The following is a 20,935-nucleotide window of genomic DNA, read 5'->3' as shown; positions in this document are numbered from 1 at the left end:
TACTCTTGAGTATAGAAATATTATCTTCACAGATCAGAGGTTATTTCCCTCTCTCGAAGTAAAGGAAAAGAACTTCCAGATGGGTCCTTGGCCCAGGGCTTGCTAAAAGCAGACCACAGCTGTGTCCCTTGAGATCGGCCTTACTGCAATCTTTACAAAAGCTGAGGTGACAGAAATTCAGAGATCGACACTTTTACACTTGACCCACTACCACAAAAATCCAGAGGATGGAGGGAAATTGGACTTAAAAAAAAAAAAAAAAAAAGCCTGTCATGCAGGCAATCCAATTCCATCCGTTCCTGTCTTTCGGCCTCAGACGAGAGTTCTGTCGGGAGAGATGCAACTACCTGATATTTCCACCCTTGCTGGAGGAAATCCAGATGTGCTTGGGCATGAGGGTCACTCTTCCTGCCCAAAGTCAGGGCATCCGTTTCCCTTTATGTATGATGCAGTTGTATTAGGTACCAGATCTGTGTCGTCCTTAGGCTAGCTCTCTGCTGGTGCCGCCGAGGGGATAACACTTGAGGATCTCGCCCCTACACTTTGCAAAAGGCAAGAAAAAGTGCTGCTCGAGGCACCAGCCCCAGTGCTTACTGTCAGCCTTCCTCCCCCATCCTGGTATCCTGAAAGCTCATAAGACCTGTGCGCCCACCCGCATTCCAGAAGCGGCCGGCTGGGGATGGAGTTCCACTTTGGTGATGCACACCCAAATCTTGTTTAAGGTGTCAAGTCTTCGGGCTTTGCTTGGCACGTACCTGAGTGTCTGGTCTGTGTCCCCCCCCCCTCCGCCCGCCGCGGGTGCAGTGGCCACCCTAGTGAAGCCCTTGTCCTGAGCCGCAGGGGGCTCGCCATTGCTCTGAGCTGGAAACTGGGCCTCGTGGAGGGCAGCTCGTCTCATCCCTTCAGTCGGAATCTGGGTTTTCCAGGGGCAGTGGATTAGAAGAGAAAGACACTGGAGACTGAAAAATAATAGCTTTACTTCGGACTGAAGCTGTGAAGGTATTCATAAAATGCCAAAGAAAAGCGCTCCTTGTTCAATTGTTGCAATCTCGGAGCCTCCGAGGACTGCTCTCTCACCATGGACCCAGAAAGCCCGCCTCCGGGGAGCAGACTGTCCCTCCCACTAGCAGTGACGTCCCTTTGCTCAGCAGCCCCCCTCCCCCCCGCCCGACTCACACTCACCCAGTCTGCTGGCCCGTTGAGTTCCGGGCGAGCCGGGCTAGCCACAGCTTCCCTCCCGTGCGCCGCAGACAGACGTGCGCCCGGGGAATCCGCTCTCGGGGCCTTTACTGCTCTGTTCCTCCGAGAGAAGAACAGAGCAGCACGGAAGAATCAACACATGAAAGCCTTAAACCTACAGCAAGCAACTCCGTTGTCCAGAGCTGAAACAGCGGGTTGGATGACGGTTTTAGAAGACATATGCCAGGTTTTGTGTACAGCACACGGTGTTGAACTGATTTTATTACGTACCTAAATATACAAACAGATTTAGGGAAAACCTCCAGACTCGTTTTCCAAGTGACTGGGTAGCCAAAAAAGAAAAACAATGGAGAGGGCAAATTCATGGCCCTTAGATTTTGAACAGAATGAGAAGACACTTATTTACATAAGATCTTGGGGAGATGAACCCCACAGACGAGCCTGCCTCCGAAGAGCGGGTTTTTCACCAACCTGCACTGACCACAGACGCGGGTGCCCGACAGCGGACTGCTGGCCGAGGCGCCGGGGGCAGCTCATACGCCAGGGTTCGTGGGCAGCGGTACTGTGCACGACACTGCCCAGCGACAGTACGTTGTAGAACATACCCACTGGGAGTACTTACGGGGTGCAAATCAGAAATTCACGAAACTAGAGGCCACTTTTGACACAGGGAAGAGGACTGCCCTATACAAAGGGTTCACAATCTGGACTGGCCCTTGACGATGGCAAACAGTGTTAGAGGAACATCGTAAACCAACAACTCAAACACGAAAAAAACAAAACAAAACAATGCGCTACAATATAATTTACCAAAGCCTTTTTTTTTTTTTTTTTTTAGGTAAGAGTTTCAGAAAACCCAGGGATAGATTTTATATCACAAAATGGTCCATAGCGCCCAAAAATGTCTTTTGATTGGACAGTAAAATAATATTTGTTGGAAGCTAAAAACTGAGATAAAGTACAGGCCATGGGGAGGGGCAGAGCTTTAATTTCTCCAATTTTCTTCCAAATCAACTTATTGCTAGGGTTCTCGTGGCAGAGGAAGAGGTGATAGCTTTCCACGGGAGCGCATTTGGGGTTGATTTTGGCGATGTTCCAAGTCAGGGCAATGCCCTTGGGTCTCAGCACCCGTTTCACTTTGAGCTCGGGCTTCTGGGGAGGAAGCGTGTCCCGGATTTTGTCCACCAGTTCAGGGAGTAGTGGCGGCGGCTCTGGGAGAGGTGGCAAGTGCTCAAAGGACTCAAGAACCTAGAAAGACATTTATAAAGTTTAGCAAGCTAGACTGGCCGTTTTTGATTCAAGTTCTCAACTGCAGTTCTAAATACACTGCTTGTTCTCTGACCCATTTACCGGAGTCACAAGAACATTCAAGACTATGTGGGCCTGGCTGGGTCCAGTCTTCTTAACCACCAGCTTCTTTTGGCATTAAGATCTCCATGCTCTGGAACCACCGATCCAGAATGGGTTAGGTCCCAGACACGCTGGGTAAATATTCCATCAATTCCAAATTGTGTCCCCAAATGTTGTGCTAATTTGCATGAAAAGTGTGAGTGTCCAACACCCATTTCCCTCCACCCTCATCGATCATGGCGGCTACTCTTAAAAATCTTTTGTTGGGTTAAAAAAATATATACATATTTAACCTCCAGAGTTTCTGGAAAATTCAATTAAATTATTTTGGTTCCACAAGTAAGTAGAGGCACAATAGCACATTTTGAAAAAGTACAAGCTGAAGTGTGACCCAGGTGTTCCTGTGCAAGTCCGGTGGGTACGTCCGCTCAATCTGGAATGCGTATTCCTTGATAGAGCAGCTCTCATCCATACCTGGGCTGCATTTTGTGCCACGGGGGTTGTCTCCTTCGAGATCAAAGCAGCTTTTGCAGGTGACTCCATGGCGGATGCTGAACTTCCTGTGAACACAAGATTTGAGACGTAAAATCTATCTGCGGTAATCAATTCCATAGCCTTTAAGCAAAACTAGTTTATGCCTTAGGTGGTAATTAAATATGAACTAAAATCATAAAACCGTGAAATAAGATAAACTTCTGATAAAAGTTTAAGACCCAGGACACCTGGGAGGCTCAGTGGGTTAAGCCTCTGCCTTCAGTTCAGGTCATGATCCCAGGGTCTAGGGATCGAGCCCAGCATCGGGCTCTCTGCTCAGTGGCGAGCCGGCTTCTCCCTTTCTCTTTGCTCCTCCCCCTGCTTGGGCGCACGTTCTCTCTCTCTCTCTCTCTCTCGAAATAAATAAATAAAACCTTAAAATAAAACTTCAAGGGGCTCCTGGGTGGCTCAGTGGGTTAAAGCCTCTGCCTTTGGCTCGGGTCGTGATCCCGGGGTCCTGGGATGGAGCCCCACATCGGGCTCTCTGCTCAGCGGGGAGCCTGCTTCCTCCTCTCTCTCTGGCTGCCTCTCTGCCTACTTGTGATCTCTGTCTGTCAAATAAGTAAATAAAATCTTTTGAAAAAAAATAATACTTCAAGACCCAAAGGAGTCAAATACAGAGAATTTCCCTTTAATGTGACAAAAATTGCCCTAAAATAAACACGTAAGACTTCCTAACTAGGAGAAACCATACATGGGAGAGGGATCATCAGGCAGCGTTCTCTGAAGTGCCTTGCGTTCTCTTAGGTCAACAGGATGTTTGCCAACACAGAGCCATTTACAACCCAGTATAAATATGAGACACATGCAAGTCCTGGGAATTCAAACCAAGTATCAGGCAGTCTGGGGGTTAAAGGACTCTGTATTTCTGAGGCTGTGTTAGCCTGGAGATCACATGCTCAGCTGACCTTGAACAACACAGGCTTGCACTGCGTGGGTCCACTTACATGCGGAAGTTTTTCACTACATGCAGTACAGTACTGTAAATCTATTTTTCCTTCCTCATGATTTTAAAAGCATCTTTTCTCTAGCTCACTTTATCGTAAGAAAATGGCATATAATACGTATAACATACAAGATGGTGTTGACTGTTCATGTTGTTGGTGAAGTGTCTGGTCAGCAGTTGGCCGTTAGTAGTTAGGTCTGGGGAGGTAACAGTCACGGCATTTTCAGCTGCATGTGGGGCTGGTGTCCTGTTATCATGCCCACATTGTTCAGGGTCAGCGGTAAACCGTGGGCTGCGGTAAAGGAGGGGGAAGGAGGGGGGTCAAACAGGAGGATGGAGTAAAGAGGTGGTGCAGACAAGAAAGGAAAGGGAAAAGAGGAAATGTGGGCTAAGGGAAAGGAAGAGGGTGTAAGCAGCTGTTAAGAATGGTCTGAAAACAACCAAGGAGAGGCTGTCTCTGGGAGGTGGTAAGAAATGGGGCCTCCTGGTGCAAAGTAGTAGGGCTAGGGAGCTAAAACATTCCTGAGTTTGAGCACGTCTATGAAGCATCAAAACCATTTTGATCTACTGCGTGTGCAATGGTAGAACTGATTAATATACCCTCTGAATCTCCCCCAACAAAATTTCTCTTGTTTGTATTTTTCTTCTGACAAGCATAATCGAGATTCTGCCTTGTGTTTCCAAGTCATTTCATTGGTCAGTTTATTTGCTGTGCTGGCGGTAAAAAAATCTGTTGGAGCTGTAAGGACCTTCTGGTACAGATAGGCCACAACCCATTTATCCATTTATCGGCTGATGGATGTTTGCACTTTTTGCAGTTTGGGACCATTATGAATCCAGTTGCCGTGGCAGTGGCGTAGAAGTCTGTGGACATACAGGCTGTCATTCCTCGTGGGGGACTAGACTGCAATGACCGTGTCTCATGGTTGAGGGTACAGTGAGCGTCTGGAGGAACTGCTGAGCCACTTCCGAAGTGGTTACCATGTTACGTTCCTACCGCCAAAGCACCAGAATGCCAGCTTGCTCCACAGCCGGCCAACTCTTTGTGTATTTTCAGTTCTTTTCACTTGTAGGCATTCTAATAGCTATGTTTTGGTGTCTCACTATTGTCTTCATTTCGTTCATGAGTAACAAGGATGAGGATGATGGTTTCTTGTGCCTATTTGCCGTCCCCACGTCTTTGATAGCAAAGTATCGTCTACTTGCTTTAGGCTTAATCTGTCCTTTTTTTCTCCTAGCATCTTAAGATAGAAACTTAGATTGTTCATTTTAGACTTTCTCTTTTTTTCTACTATAAGCACGTAATGCTAGTCATTTCCCTCTAAGCACTGCCTTACCTACATCCCTCAAATGTTGCTGTTTTTCCATTTTCGTTTCGTTAAAAATATTTTTCAGTTTCTCTTTTGACTGCTTTGACTCATGGGTTATTTAGAAATGTGTCTAGCCTCCAAATACCTGGGGATGTTCTAGCTATTTCTGTTACTGATTGCCGATTTAATTCTGCTGTATCAGAGAGTGTGCTCTGTAGGATAACTATCCCTTTTTTTTTTTTTAAAGATTTTATTTACTTATTTGACAGACAGAGATCACAAGTAGACAGAGAGGCAGGCAGAGAGAAAGAGAGAGAGGGAAGCAGTCTCCCCGCTGAGCAGAGAGCCCGATGCGGGACTCGATCCCAGGACACTGGGATCATGACCCGAGCCGAAGGCAGCAGCTTAACCCACTGAGCCACCCAGGTGCCCCGATAACTATCCTTTTAAATATACTGGGACTAGAGGCGACCGGGAAGCTCAGTAGGTTAAGTGTCTGACTCTTTTTTTTTTTTTTAAACTTATTTATTTATTTGACAGAGAGTGAGAGAGAGCACAAGCAGGCAGAGCAGCAGGCAGAGGGAGAGGGAGAAGCAGGCACCCTGCCAAGCAAGGAGCCCGACATGGGTTTGATCCTAGGACCCTGGAATCATGACCTGAGCCGAAGGCAGCTGCCTAACCAACTGAGCCACCCAGGCACCCCAAGTGTCTGACTCTTGATTTCAGCTTAGGTCATAACCTCAGTCTTGACATTGAGCCCTGCAACTGAGATCACTGTTGTGAAGCCTGCTTAAAATTCTCTCCCTTTCCTTCTGCCCCTCCCCACTACTGGCTCGCTTGCACTCTTAAACACACACACACACACACACACACACACACTAGTTTTGCAGTCCAGAACCCGACCTATCTTACTGCTCCTTTCCTATGCATTTAATGTGAATGTGTACTCTGCTGTGGCTGGGTTGAGCAGTCTACAAATGTCAGGTTCAGTTGGGTTGGTAGTGTTGCTCGGGTTTTACACCTTCAGTTTCTGTCTACATGCCCTATCAATCACCAAGAAGGGAGTGATGGAACCTCCAATTATAACTGTTTATTTTTTAATCATTTCATCCTATCAGTTTTTGCATCAGGAATTTTGAAATTCTACAATAACATGCCTACACATGTAGGTTTCCTTGGGTCTTCCTGATGAAATGGCTTCTTTATCATTATGAAATAAGTTTTTCTATTATTAATTTCAGAGGTAGAACTTAGTCATTCATCAGTTGCATGTAACATCCAGTGCTCATCACATCACGTGCCCTCCTCCATTCCCATCACCCAGTTGTCCCTTCCCTGCACCCACCTCCCTTCCAGCAACCCTGTTTTTTTTCCTAGAGTTCAGTATCTCTTAGGGTTTGCCTCCTTCTCTATTTCCTCTTATTTTATTTTTCCTTCCCTTCCCCTCTGTTCATCTGTTTTGTTTCTTAAATTCCACATATGAGTGAGATCGTATGGTATTTGTCTTTCTCTTACTTACTGTGCTTAACATAATACTCTGAGTTCCATCCATGTCATTGCAAATGGCAAGGTTTCATTCTTTTTGATGGCTGAGTAATATTCCATTGCAGATATAGACCACATCTTCTCTACCACTCATCTGTTGATGGACATCTGAGCTCTTTCCATAGTTGGTTATTGTGGACATTACTGCTATAAACATTGGTGTATGTGCACCCCTTGAATCACTATGTTTGCTTCCTTCGGATAAATACCCCACAGTGCAATTGGTGGGTTGCAGGGTAGCTCCATTTTAAACTTTTTTCCAGGGTGGCCACAGCAGTTTGCATTTCCATCAACAGTGTAAGAGGGTTCCCCTTTCTTTGCATCCTCACCAATATCTCTTGTTTCCTGACTTGTTAATTTTGGCTTTTCTGACTGGCGTGAGGTAGTATCTCATTGTGGTTTTGATTTGTATTTCCCTGATGCTGAGTGATGTGGAGCATTTTTTCATATGTCTCTTGGCCACCTGAAATGGTCTTCTTTGCCTCTGGTACTGTTCCTTCTTCTGAAGGGTTTTATGATAATACAGTCACTCCAGCTTTGTCATGATTAGTGTTTGCACGCTTTTGCATAGCTGTCCTCTTCCCTCCTTTTAATTTTAACCTACCCGTATATTTATATTTAAAGGGCATCATATAATTATCATATAATTTGGTCTTGTTTTTTTATCCAGTCCAACTATGTCTGCTTTTTCATGTTAGACCATTTACGGTTTTCTAATGATCAGTTTAGTTGGGTTTAAATCTACCATCTTGCCTCTGTTCTCCATTAGCCTCATTTGTTCTTTGAATTTTCTTGTGGCTTCTCTTGGATTATGTAAAATATTCGCTGTCCCCACGTCTTCTATAGCAAAGTGTTGTCTGGATGTTCAACTAATGGCATCACCCAGGGGCCCCCCTTTTTGATAATGAAGGTTTGCCCTCAACAACTTTAATATGAAAAAGTCTTAATTTTGTTTCCACTTTTGAATGATACTTGGTGGATATAGAATTTTAGGTTAAGGAATTTTTTACCCCAGCCTTTTAATGATGTCATTTGACTGACATAGTTTGCATGCATGGTTTGCATGCAACTATGCATGGTTTGCATAGTTCCAACTGAGAAAACTGTGAATTCTTTGTTCTTCTCTATATTTTATGATATAAAACTTTTTTTTTCTTGAAAAACATTGTGTTTTGTTTTCTGTTCACTTTTAAGATTTTTCTTTTTATCACTGGTTTTCAGGAATGGATTATGGTATACCTTGATATGGTTTTCTTTGTATTTATCCTGCTTGGAATTTACTGTATTTCTTAATTATGTGGGTTTGTATTTTTCATTAAATTTAGAAGACTTCTGACCATATGTGTATGTCGGACCACTTGATATCATCTCACAGTTTATTGAATGATTCCTTTTTCTGTCTTTTTTTTTTTCTTCTCTTTTAAATCCTTCTTTAGGGGCGCCTGGGTGGCTCAGTGGGTTAAGCCGCTGCCTTCGGCTCAGGTCATGATCTCGGGGTCCTGGGATCAAGTCCCGCATCGGGCTCTCTGCTCGGCGGGGAGCCTGCTTCCTCCTCTCTCTCTGCCTGCCTCTCTGCCTACTTGTGATCTCTCTCTGTCAAATAAATAAATAAAATCTTTAAAAAAAATAAATCCTTCTTTAAGGATTTAAGGTAGTTTCTTTCCAAACTATTTGGTCAGGTACTGTTTTCCTCCAGTGTACCATTTTTTTCTCCTTCTTCTTTGTATAATATGCTATTTGTATTCCATCCACGGAACTTTAAGTGTTCTCTTTTTTAAAATTTGGTTCTATTTTGTATCTTTTATTCATATTATTTATATTATTCTTTCCTGTTCACTTCTTATCTTTGAGCATATTCCTTTCTTTTTTTTTTAACTTTAAAAATTTTATTATGTAATAATTTATTATATAATCTCTGCGCCCATTGTGGGGCTCAAACTCACAACCTCAAGATCAAGAGTTGCATGCTCTTCTGATTAAACCAGCTGGGTGCCCCACTTTGAGCATATTTCTATAAGTTCCTTCAAAGTCCTTGTCTGTTAATTCTGTCATCTCTGTCATTTCTAAGTTTATTTCTATTGACTGATTTTTCTCCTGGTTATGGATTCCATTTTTTGGTCTCTGTATCTCTCATGATTTCTTTTTTACTGAATGATGGATATTATAAACTTTTTAAAAAGATTTTATTTATTTATTTGACAGAGAGAGATCACAAGTAGGCAGAGAGGCAGACAGGGGTGTGGAGGAAGCAGGCTCCCCGCCGAGCAGAGAGCCCAATGAGGGGCTCGATCCCAGGACCCTGAGATCATGATCTGAGCCGAAGGCAGAGGCTTAACCCACTGAGCCACCCAGGTGCCCCGGGTATTATAAATTTTAAATCGTTGTGTGTTGAATTCCATTCTCTTCTTTTAACAGAACACAGTGGGCTTTGTGTGATAAGCTTTCAGGTTATAGTAGTTCAGCTCAATCCTTTCAAAGCTTTTTGGTTTTATTAGGGTAAGGCTACAGCTGCCTTTGTTCTAAGATGAGTTTATACCCAGATGGTCCGTAAGAAACTGTCACTACAGCTGTCACTGCAGCTGGTCAGAACTGAAACATTTCCCACCTCTGAGTATAAGGCTCTTTGGTCATTCTTTGCCAAGACTTACAGGGTTTCACCCTACTCATGTGTGGCTTAATGCTTCAGCAAGGACTCAAGAGGACTCTGTGCTAGAGTCCCGGAGCCCTTTCTCTGAGTGGCTTTCTCATTCTGCCGCTATAGTCTTCCCCTTCATTCTGGTGGCCTCAGCCTCTCCGAATGAGTCTCCGTCTCCTCACCTGGAATGGCAAGACGGCCATCCTCTGCTTGGGAGTTCGTGCGCTGCACCATGGTCTAGGAGGAAAGCTGGCACAGTCCGTACAGCTCATCTCACTCATCCCCCTCTCTAAGGGACTGCAGTCCTATCCTGCAGTATCTGGAATTTTTTAAGAGTTAAGCCTGGGCCCTTGACTCTATCACTACTCTCTCTATATGCATTTATGACCTGTTTCGCATTACACGCCTAAGACGTTACATCAGCACACACTTCTACTACATTCTTTTTAATGGCTGAATACTGTTATACTTTATGAATCTAATTTGTGCACTTAATCCTTCATTTCTAGAAATTTAAGAATTTCTAGATTCTTAAATCTAGAATTTAGAATCTAGATTCTGAGCATTTTCATACTTCCCTATATACTTAACTTTAGTTTCTTTAGGTAACTAGTCACAGAATTTTGGGGTCAAAGTCTTGCATATTTGTAAACCTTTTGATGTTGACAAAAGGTCTCCCAGAAAGATTTACACTCCCATTCACAGTATGTGAACTTACATTTCCTTTCAAACTCTTCAGTGGAAAATATGCATTAATTCAGTATTTTTGGGGGGAATGTATACTGTGTGTTAAGCATTGTGCTAAGAGGATGGAGACTTACAGATTAATAAAGCCACCGGCGCTGGCCGGAGAGAATGGAGTCCTTTCGGGAAGTGATATGTAAAGAAACAAAGACAGAGCAATGCCATACAGCTGTAATACAGGTGTGCCCCAAATACCAATGGTAAGGGGAGCCTGGAAGGAAAAGTCCAGCCCAAGAGTCTGAAGTGAATATGAAAGAATGAAGAGTGGGGCCATCAAACAGACCTGGGGAGACACAGTAGAAGGGGGCAGACCCAAGAGACAAAAGCGACTCCTGTCTAGCTTGGGAAATTGGGTGAGCTGGTGATACCATTCATTAAGGCTGGGAATAATGGGAAACAGTCCAGGTTTGACCTGATACCTTTATTCAGAACTGGACACTCTACAAGATGAACAGATTCACATTATCATGAGTCGGCAGCGTAGACGAGAAGGATCCATCTGTCCAATTGCTAGTTTTCAAACTGAAGCCCCCCCAACTTAGAGGTCTGACTTCCTTTCTAAAGCACTGAATGAATCTGTGTTCTTTTTATTTTACCGTATCTCAAATCCTGTACTCTATAGTTTAGAAATGACTTAATAATCTTAATTAAAAAGTAACTGATTATTATAGGTTCCCAATTCATCTTTCAAATTTATATTTCTAATCTTCATCTTGGAACTGGAAATGGAAGGACTTTTTAATTCTATCATGGGGTACCTGGAGATTCCAATGGTTCTAACCTTTGTTTGGATCCCAGTTGAAAGGGGAGAAGGAACTGGCTATATATTTATTATGCTACTCCCCATTTTTAAATAGTACATAATTTTCTAATGCTTAAATAAGTTACATTCCCAGATTTTATTAAGAGTAACAAGAACATTCAAGTGCAGGGCGCCTGGGTGGCTCAGTTGGTTGAGCAACTGCCTTCGGCTCAGGTCATGATCCTGGGGTCCCGGGATCGAGTCCCGCATCGGGCTCCCAGCTCCTTGGGGAGTCTGCTTCTCCCTCTGCCCTTCTCCTCTCTCATGCTCTCTCTCACTCATTTTCCCTCAAATAAATAAATAAAATCTTAAAAAAAAAACATTCAAGTACAGTTATTAAGAGTTGAAACTTATTTGTAACTGATGACTAGCCCCAGATGACTACATTTTACTTCTTCCTGTTTAAATCTGAGAAAGAGGGCACTGCTGCCATTCTTCCTCTACATTTCCATGCTCTGCCCTAGTACCCTCTCACAGGGCTACTGATACCAAGAAGAAAGGTGTGTACTGGAAAAGAGATTCATAACAGCCCCAGAGAACCCAGCTATCTTTCAGCGAGTGAAAACATCAAACATTACACATCTGCATTATGGAATACCACGACCATAAAAAGCAATACTACTGATAGGCAGCTGTGATGACCCGCAGGGAATCACGCTAAGTAAAAGAAGTCAGTCTCAAAAAGATACATACTGTATCATCACATTATACCCATGCATAATTGTAATTTGATTGTAGTGACCATTACGTGAATACATGATAAAATTGCATAGAGCTATACACACACACTAACACACTAAAACAGACTTTATAAATGGGTCAAACGCTTTCTGGACTGTTACTTTCCCTCTCTCTTAAAAAGGAAAGACAGGGTAGGGGGGGCAGGGACAGGGAAGCTGGGTTATGGACATTGGGGAGGGTATGTGCTATGGTGAGTGCTGTGAAATGTGTAAGCCTGATGATTCACAGACCTGTACCCCTGAGGCAAATTATATGTTAATTAAAAAAAAACAAGGAAAGACAAATCCTTTACCTGTGTTGCAGTTTGATAGGGCTTCTTTCGTCAGATCAATCACAGAATCGAATTTTTTCTTCTCTACAGCCTGAAAAATTGTTAGAAAACAAAGATTTTGCCTCCATAGCAGAAAATATTCTTTTTAAAGATTTTATGTATTTATTTGACAGAGATCACAAGTAGGCAGAGAGGCAGGCAGAGAGAGAGGGGAAGCAGGCTCCCTGCTGAGCAGAGAGCCCAATGCGGGGCTCAATCCCAGGACCCCGGGATCAGGACCTGAGCCAAAGGTAGAGGCTTAACCCACTGAGCCACCCAGGCGCCCTGCAGAAAATATTTTTAAAAAAGAAAACACTATAGCTTAATTGAACTCTATTATTAGGAGAGAGGGGCTGAGGAAATACTACATGGCTTCTGAGAATATGACTAAGCAAATTCCGAGTTAGTTTGGTAAAGAAGTAGGATTATGAGATATGTCTGTCACTAACTGTTTTAATATTTAAGCTAGACTGGAAATCTGGGTATGCTAACTAATCAGGCATTAATGTTACAGAGAATAAACGACAAAACTAAGTCACCCCCCCACCCCCACCAGGCAGCAACACTAAGTTCACAGAACTAACATACTCAGATGAACAACATTCAGAGACAAAATTTATTACTTACCGTAACTTCTGTTTTAGCACCAGGTGAAGTACTAGAATTTCCTGATTTGGTTTTTCCAGTATCTGAAAGAAAAATACCAACATTTGACAAATGTATTAAACTATTAGATATTTATGAACTTTGTAACATATGAATGCTCAGACACAATGAGGATGCACATTAACCATTTATTATTACATAATCACAAAAAAGGAACTCAGTTGACATGACCCATTCCAAAGACCGAGGAACCAATTCAAATAATTAAAAAAAAAAAACTAATTTGGGTTCAAAAGATTTTGTCCTTCTGTAACTTTACAACTATTAGTAACTCTTTTTTGAAAATTCATCTGTAAATAGATATGGCATTTGAGGAAACAGACTTGGAAAGAAATGTACATATTCTTTATTCACAGTACCTCTAACCCAGACTCTGGAGACTAACCCAGTACCTCTAACCCAGACTCTGAGGAGAATTCAATTCAGAACAGGAGAAAACCTCAGATAAATGCTTACTGTCCCTTGTAAATATCTGATTCACAATCTGAATAGTCTGAGCCCTGGGGGCAACTGAGTGGCTGTGTAAATGGAGGCAAAGCTTTCCGAAATCAAGATGCAAATACACTAAAATGTAAAACATGAAAAGGAAATGGGGAGTTTTGGAATGAGAACTTACAGGCCAAGAAGATAGCCATTTCAAGAGAAAGGAACTTTATTTGAGATCTGAGGGTAAAGATTTTTACCTAAGTTGAATAAGAAAGAAACTCTAAAGAGGAACAACTCAAAAAACCAAAAAGTTAAAAAAATCAAAGATGCTAAAGAATAGCCAAACTTTAAATCTTAAGATTAAAACCAAAAACCAAAAACCAAATCACTACCACCAACACATGCCAGGGCAAACAAATATTTCATGTAATGAAATATATGAAAGGTTAAGTAGTTTTGTAACTTACAAATCCATTAAACACCGAAAACAAACAAAAGGCCATAAATAAAATAAAATAAATAAATAAAATCACGAGGTTAAAAAGAAACCTCAGTTAAATTAAGAAATCATTTATTTATTCAGATAATATTAATTATGGATATAAAAACATTTTTGAAAGTAGAATTAAAATTGGTATTTTATTGAAAGATAATATTCAATTCTCCATTTTAATACAAATACTGATTTGAGGCTTTCTAATTTCATAGATCATATTTTAATCAACTTAAGATACCTGTTGGATTTGATGTATTTGGAGTTGTCAAATTAGGACTTTCCACAGAAATCAACATAACATCATCATTGTTACTAAAATGATAAAGAAAATTAAAAAGAAAAATAAACTAAATATGCATTATCAGGCTGAAACATGCAATCAATGGTTAGAATTCTCTGACTTAACATTTCATAACTGACATGTTTAATCTAACAGTTGTGGCAGGAACTGGAGATAAAACCAAATACCCATGAAACCCTGTGTGTTGCCAGTTACATGACCTAAGTGTCTAATAATGGATCCTTAAAACTTACCAAAGATCCATTTACAACGAATCCAAATATATAACCTATAAGTATACAATATACATAAATATACAATATATAAATGTCACTCTAGAACATATACTTGCCTTGATGAAAATGAAAAGTATAACTGAAAAAAACACCAGTAAGACACTTGGACTCTTACAGATATAGAACTGTGACAAATAAGGCTATTAAGAAATTAGTCCTTGGGGCGCCTCGGTGGCTTAGTGGGTTAAAGCCTCTGCCTTCGGCTCAGGTCATGATCCCAGGGTCCTGGGATCGAGCACTCCATCGGGCTCTCTGCTTAGCAGGGAGCCTGCTTCCCTCTCACTCTCTGCCTGCCTCTCTGCCTACTTGTGATCTCTGTCAAATAAATAAATAAAATCTTTAAAAAAAATTAGTCCTGCCACGATTCTACATTACATCACTGTAGTAGAAAAATTGACCACACATTGATTAACCATCTGAAAAAGATGGTAAATGACACTCCTCATGGTTATTGCTCCCCCTTGACCTTGACTCCTCTTTCATGAGTTTGACCTTTACATCAAAATCTTTCTTGAGATCTTGACACATATTTCTTTGATCCCGTAAAATGTCTAAATGAATTTTCTATGCACAGTTATACCACTTTTTTATAGATTATTTGAATTTTCAGCTTTTGCATTTAGGTCTGTGTTCCATTTCAAATTATTTTTGTATATGGTGTGAGGTAAAGAGGGCAGGTTCACTTTTCCCCTCTGGCTATTCCTGTGATAGTTGTTGACGGTCTCTTCTCCAATAAATTACCTTGGCCTCTTTGCTGAAAACCAACAGACGATATATAATAGTCTCTAATCTGGCCACCAATTTATGGGCCTATCCTAAGACAACACCATTGTCTTAATTACTATAACTTTATAGAAATCTTAAACTTAGCTAATGTGTGTCTTCCAACTTTGTTCTTCTAAAACTGCTTTCATCTTCTAGGTCTTTTGCATTTCACTTAAGTTTTCAATCAGCTTGTTATTTTCTATAAAAAAAAAAAAGGCTGCCAGGAGTTTGAGTGAGACTGCAATAAATGTACAGAATGATTTGGGTGAAGTGACACTAATAATGAATTTGCCCATATACTTACTGTCCCTAACCAGTCTTCCCACCTCCCCACCAAAATCCAATAGCACGGTGGTATGCTTGTTATAGAGGATAAACCTACACTGACACATCATTATCACGATCGAGGTCCGTAGTCTACAACACAGTTCACTCGTGGTGGTGTACATTCCATGCATTTTGACAATATATAATGATACATATCCATCATTACGGTATCACCCAATAGTTTCACAGCCCTAAAAATTCCTGTGCTCTGCCTATTCATCATCCCTACTCATCAGCCCTGGCAGTATTTGATCTTTTTACGGTCTCCATGTTTTTACCTTTCCTAGGATGTCCTGTAGTTGGAATCACACAGTATATAGCCTTCTCAGACTGACTTCTCTCATTTAGTAATACGCATTTAAGTTTCCTCTGTTCTTTTCCTAGCTTCAAAGCTCATTTCTTTTCTAGTACAGAATAATATTCCTATTGTCTGAATGTAATGATTTATTTATCCATTCACCTACTGAAGGAGATCTTGGTTGCATCCACATTTTGGCAATTATGAATAAAATTGCATTGTATATGACTTTATTTTCTCTTCTTCACCTTCTTTTTTCAAAGGTTTTATTTATTTGACAGACAGAGATCATAAGCAGGCAGAGTGGCAGACAGAGAGAGACGGGGTGAGGGGAGGCAGGCTCCCTGCTGAGCAGAGAGCCTGATGCGGGGCTTTATCCCAGGACCGTGGGATCATGACCTGAACTGAAGGCAGAGGCTTTAACCCACTGAGCCACCCAGGTGCCCCTTTATTTTCTCTTCCTAGCCTATCAATTATCCTTCTTTTTTAGGTGGTTCCCTTAACATCTGCAATATACATTTATAACTAATCCAAGTCCACTTTCGAATAATACTATACTGCTTCACAAGTAGTGGAAGTACCTTACAATAACAAAATAGTCCTAATTTTTTAGGAATTTCTGTTCCTTGTATCATTGCTGTTGTTCATTTCATTTAAGCACACACACACACACACAAACACACTGTTGCTATTATTTTGAACAAACTCTTGTCAAATCAAGAAAAGAAATGTATTTGTTTTACTTTCATTCATTCCTTCTCTGAAGATCTTCTTGTCTTTATGTAAATCTGATTTTCTGACTTATCTTCCTTCTCTGTGAGGTATTTTTAACACTTCTTGGATGGCAGGTCTACAGGCAACAAATACCCTAAATTTTTGTTTGTCTGAGAAAGTGTATTTCTCCTTCACTTTTGAAGGACAGTGCCATAGAGTACAGAATTTTAAGCTGGTGGTTATGTTCTCTCAATACTTTAAAATATTTCACCTCCACCCTCTCCTTGCTTGCGTAGTTTCTAAGGAGAAACTGGATGCAATTCTCACCTTTGCTCCACTATGGGTAAGGTGTTCCCTCTGGCTTCTTTCATTTTCTGAATTTTAAATATCTTATGCCTAAATGTAGTTTTTTGATATTTACCCTGCTTAGTGTTCTTTGAGCTTGGTATTAACATTAATTTGGGGGAAATTCTTAGTAATTATGGCTTCAAACAGTTTTTGTTCCTTTCTCTCTGCACATCCGCACCCCTTCCCCTTCTGGTGTTCCCATCATGCTTAAGTTATTTCCTTTGTAGTCTGTCCCACGTTCTTGTATTATTTTGCTGTTGTCTTGTTTCTGTTTACTTTTCTGAAGTTTCTGTTGTCAGACTTTCAAGCTCAGTGATGCTTTCCTCAGAGGCATCTATTCTACTAAGTCCATCAAAGAAAGGCCTTCTTCATTGTTACTGTTTTGGTCTCAAGCATTTCCATTTCTCTGCTTATTTATCCACCCGTTTTTGCATTTTTTTCTACTTTTTTTTCCACTGAAGCCTTTAGCAAATAGTTTTTCAAAATCCCTGGTCTGCTAAGTTGAACACTTCTGTCATATCTGACTCTGTTTCTGATACTTATTCAGTCTCTTCAAATCGTGTTTCTTGCCTTTTAGTACATCTTGTGATTTTTGTTGTTGTTGTTGACAGGTGGGCATGATGTACTGCGTAAAAGGACCCGTGACAAACAAGCCTGTAGTAACGAAGTGGTTTTACTAACACTATGACTAGCTTTCAGTCTTTCAAGTAAGCCTGTGCCCCTGGAGTGTGAATTTCTCTAGCACTTCTTAGTTTTTGCCAACTGGCTGCTGCAAGCATGAAGGGACTTTCTCCCATATTCACCATCAGGACCTGGTAGAGCTCCTGGAGGTAAAACACAAAATTATGGGTCTTCCCCTGTAGTTTTTAACTCTTGATTTGTCTGTTCTGAGCTTCCAGCAATTACAATTTACATTTTCCTAAACTGGCATTGGTTCCCACGGAAGCTTCTGCTTCTGGGTTTCTGCTCCAGTTCCCCAATGTTGTTGATTACCACTTCTGCCTCTCCGGTTTGTGGGGCAGTATTTTGCTCTGTGGCCTTACTTCTCTAATGGATGTAAGAAGAGGTGTTGATTTTTTCAGTTTGTTGAGCTTTTTACTTGTTAGAATGCAGTGATGACTCCTTACATGCTAGATCATGAATCTGAAATGTACTTCGTAGTTCTTAAGTTAGGTCTTACAGATGTTTTGGTAATCATATCCCTTTGTATATCATGTTCTTTGACATTATTGTAAACAGTATTGGTTTTAAAATTTGAAATTCTTTTTGTTGCCTATATGCAGAAACACTATAAATAGTATGACTTTATAATATATATACACACACACAAACACACACATGCTTACACACATGTACAACATAAGAGGAACAGTATGAGATATATACACATATGTACCCTATGTAAAAGGACAGAAAAATATTTTATATTATGCACATATTTATTATAGCCAGTACTTTCATCTCTTTACCTTTGGACAGATCCAAAATTCCTCTGGTTTTATTTTCCTTCTGCCTGTAAAACTTCCTTTAACATTTCTTGCAGTGCAGGTCCGCTGCTGATATATTCTCCACACCCACCCCAAATTTTTAGTTTGAAAATGTCTGTTTTCCCCTAAAATCTGAAAGATATTTTCACAGAGTGTAGAAATTTTAATACATAGTTTTTCTTTCAACACTTTAGAGATGCCTCTGCATTTCAAAGCTTTAGAGATGCCTTTTAGTTTGCATAGTGCACAGCAAGAAGTCTCCTGATTTTATTTGTTTGTTCCTTTCTATGTAATGAGGTTTTTTTATCCTCTGGCTGTTTTTAAGACTTTCTAGTCACTACTTTCACCTTTTTTTTCCTTTTTAAACATTTATGGGTTTTGAATTTTCACTAAATTTGGAAAAATTTTAGATGTTACATCTTTCCTCCCTCCCCACCCCCACAGCCTGGTGAAACTTAAGCGATATATATATCTATATATTAGACCACTTAATACTGTTCCAAAGGTCTCCGATGCTCTGTTCATCTTTTTTGTTAGTCTTTTTTCTCCCCATGCCTTTGTTTGAGCAGCTACTACTGCTATTCTACTGTCTTTTTAAAAAATCAATACTTATCCTAATTTTAATGTTAATCCTAATCAGTGTACTCTTCACACTCAGTTATTGTCTTTCAAATTTCTAGAAATTCAACTTGGGTTTTTTTTTTTAAATCTGTTATTTTCACATTTTCCTTTATAATGTTGGGACATGAACACTCAACGATAATAGCTGATTTATTTTGTTGTCCATCAAACATACTGTTTCTAGCATTTTAGTTTTCTCCTAGTTATGAATTATATTTTTTGCTACTTTGCATGTCTGGTAATTTTTGATTAGATGTCAGACATTGTACAATTTACACTGTTGAATGATGGAAGATGTTTCATTCTTTCAAAGAGTGGTGGACCCTGGGCATGGGGGTGGTTCAGTTGGTTAGGTGTCTGCCTTTGGCTGAAGTCATGATCTCAGGGTCCTGGGATCAAGCCCCTAGTTGGGCTCCCTGCTTAGCGGGGAGCCTGCTTTTCCCTCTCCCTCTGCCTACTGCTCCCCCTGCTTGTACTCTGTCAAATAAATAAATAAAATCTTAAAAAGAAAAAAACAGTGCTGGACCACTGTGGAATGCAGTTACATTACTCAGGATTACTCGCATCCTTTGTGTCCTTTTAGTTTTTTGGGAGCAGGCCCACTGAAGTTTTTAGTCTAGGACCAAGCCAGCCTCACTACAGCTACACCCACCTAAGGGGTCTCTACCTGTTATTCCATTGTTCATTATAGTAAGTGGGAAAGCAAAATGTTCCCATCCCTGTACAATATCCAAAAATGTTTGGTCTTCTTTCCAATGGGTCTTTCCCCTGCCTCTTGTAATTTCATCCTCTGCCGGCACAGATCTGCATTCAGCCTATGATTCAAGAGGTTCCCTCTGCAGATCATCAGAGCTTTATCTTTACACAATTTGCTTTCTTTATTGTTCTGCCTCATAAATTCTAGCCAACTCAGAGCCCCCAGTCTCTGATCTAAATGTAGCAAGACCTCTAGAGGCTATTTGAGTTCCTCCTGCCCCTGCCCTTTACCTGCAAAATGCCTCCAGGCATTAAGCTTGAACAATGGTAGGGTGCATTCCACCTGTTTCCCTTCTCCCAGGGAGAGAGTCTTGTGCTCCCGTTGAACAATGTCTGCACACAATTCTTTTTCTTTTTTAGTTTGGTCTTCTGTTTGTTGACAACAAAAGAACAATTCCTGTAGCAATTCATACTTCATGGGCAGAAGCAGACATTCCCTACACATTCATTTTAGAACTGTTTTCATATACATTTTAGAACAGATCTAATTCAACAATTTTTCCCCAAATTTATCAATAAGAGATTCTAACAGCCATTATTACTAAGTTCAGTAAACAAAAACAAATGTTCAGATCTAAATTTTATCAAGAATATTTCATTCTTCTTTCCATTTTTTGTCTCTAACAAAACCTAAAGAGTTTATTTTGTATATTTTTTCCTACTAGTAATAGTCATCATAGATTGATAACTGTATTTCGTTTGTTACTTAACTATAAGCAGTTCTTTTCAGATGTTCACTACACTAGAGTCAAAATCTCTTATCAATCTCAAAATTCTTCATTTAACATTTCTAAAATATTTCTAACTTTTTGTTTTTAAAAAGTTCAGGTATTTAAGTAAATTCCACCCCCAAGATGGGGCTCGAACTTATGACTCGAAAATCAAGAGTCACATCCTCCTCCCACTGAGCCAATTGGGCATCCAACCAGGCATCCCAATATTTCTAATATTTTAAGTGTTTCTCCTTGCTGCTATAGTACATCAAATATAGCATTATTCAGGAGTTTAAGAAACCAAGCAGAAAGACTTTAAAAAGCAGAGTGGAATTTATGGCTTTCTCATTGGGATGAGGCAGTAAAGATTACAAATTGGGACCCACCAAGGTGGAGGGACCCTAGTGAACACTCCAGGCTTTCAGCCGGGAATCCATAGAGGTCTGTGTCTTAAGAAACACAGTGAACTAACTAGAGACAGAAGGAGCCTTACCACATTAACAAGCCTCAATCTCTACCAGTCTCTGAGTATATCAGGTGACCGGGTCCTGCTCAGCCAGAGAGCATAAATATTGTTTACAGTAAGATGATATTATTCCAGAGCCTCACCAGTTTTTCAGAGATT

At 40.7% G+C, this 20,935-nt stretch overlaps 1 protein-coding gene across 4 annotated transcripts in view; it reads right to left on the bottom strand.

Annotated features, from left to right (window-relative positions):
- Positions 1-1,453: 1,453 nt before the first annotated feature.
- The window catches only part of ATF7IP2 (activating transcription factor 7 interacting protein 2), a 54,909-nt gene continuing 35,427 nt past the window's right edge, over positions 1,454-20,935 (bottom strand). For 3 of the 4 annotated variants that reach the window (XM_044233194.1, XM_044233195.1, XM_044233196.1), the window contains 5 exons: positions 13,944-14,017; positions 12,745-12,806; positions 12,100-12,169; positions 3,025-3,110; positions 1,454-2,448 (listed from right to left, as the gene is read on the bottom strand). In XM_044233194.1, coding sequence (XP_044089129.1) covers positions 2,035-2,448; positions 3,025-3,110; positions 12,100-12,169; positions 12,745-12,806; positions 13,944-14,017 — 706 coding nt within the window. In that variant the 3' untranslated portion in view covers positions 1,454-2,034. The remainder of the gene's footprint in view (positions 2,449-3,024; positions 3,111-12,099; positions 12,170-12,744; positions 12,807-13,943; positions 14,018-20,935) is intronic. The other variant, XM_044233197.1, reaches the window with a different exon arrangement.

The sequence above is a fragment of the Neovison vison genome, chromosome 14, assembly GCF_020171115.1.
Source record: "Neovison vison isolate M4711 chromosome 14, ASM_NN_V1, whole genome shotgun sequence".
NCBI lineage: Eukaryota > Metazoa > Chordata > Mammalia > Carnivora > Mustelidae > Neogale > Neogale vison.
This window is presented reverse-complemented; position numbering and strand designations above follow the sequence as displayed.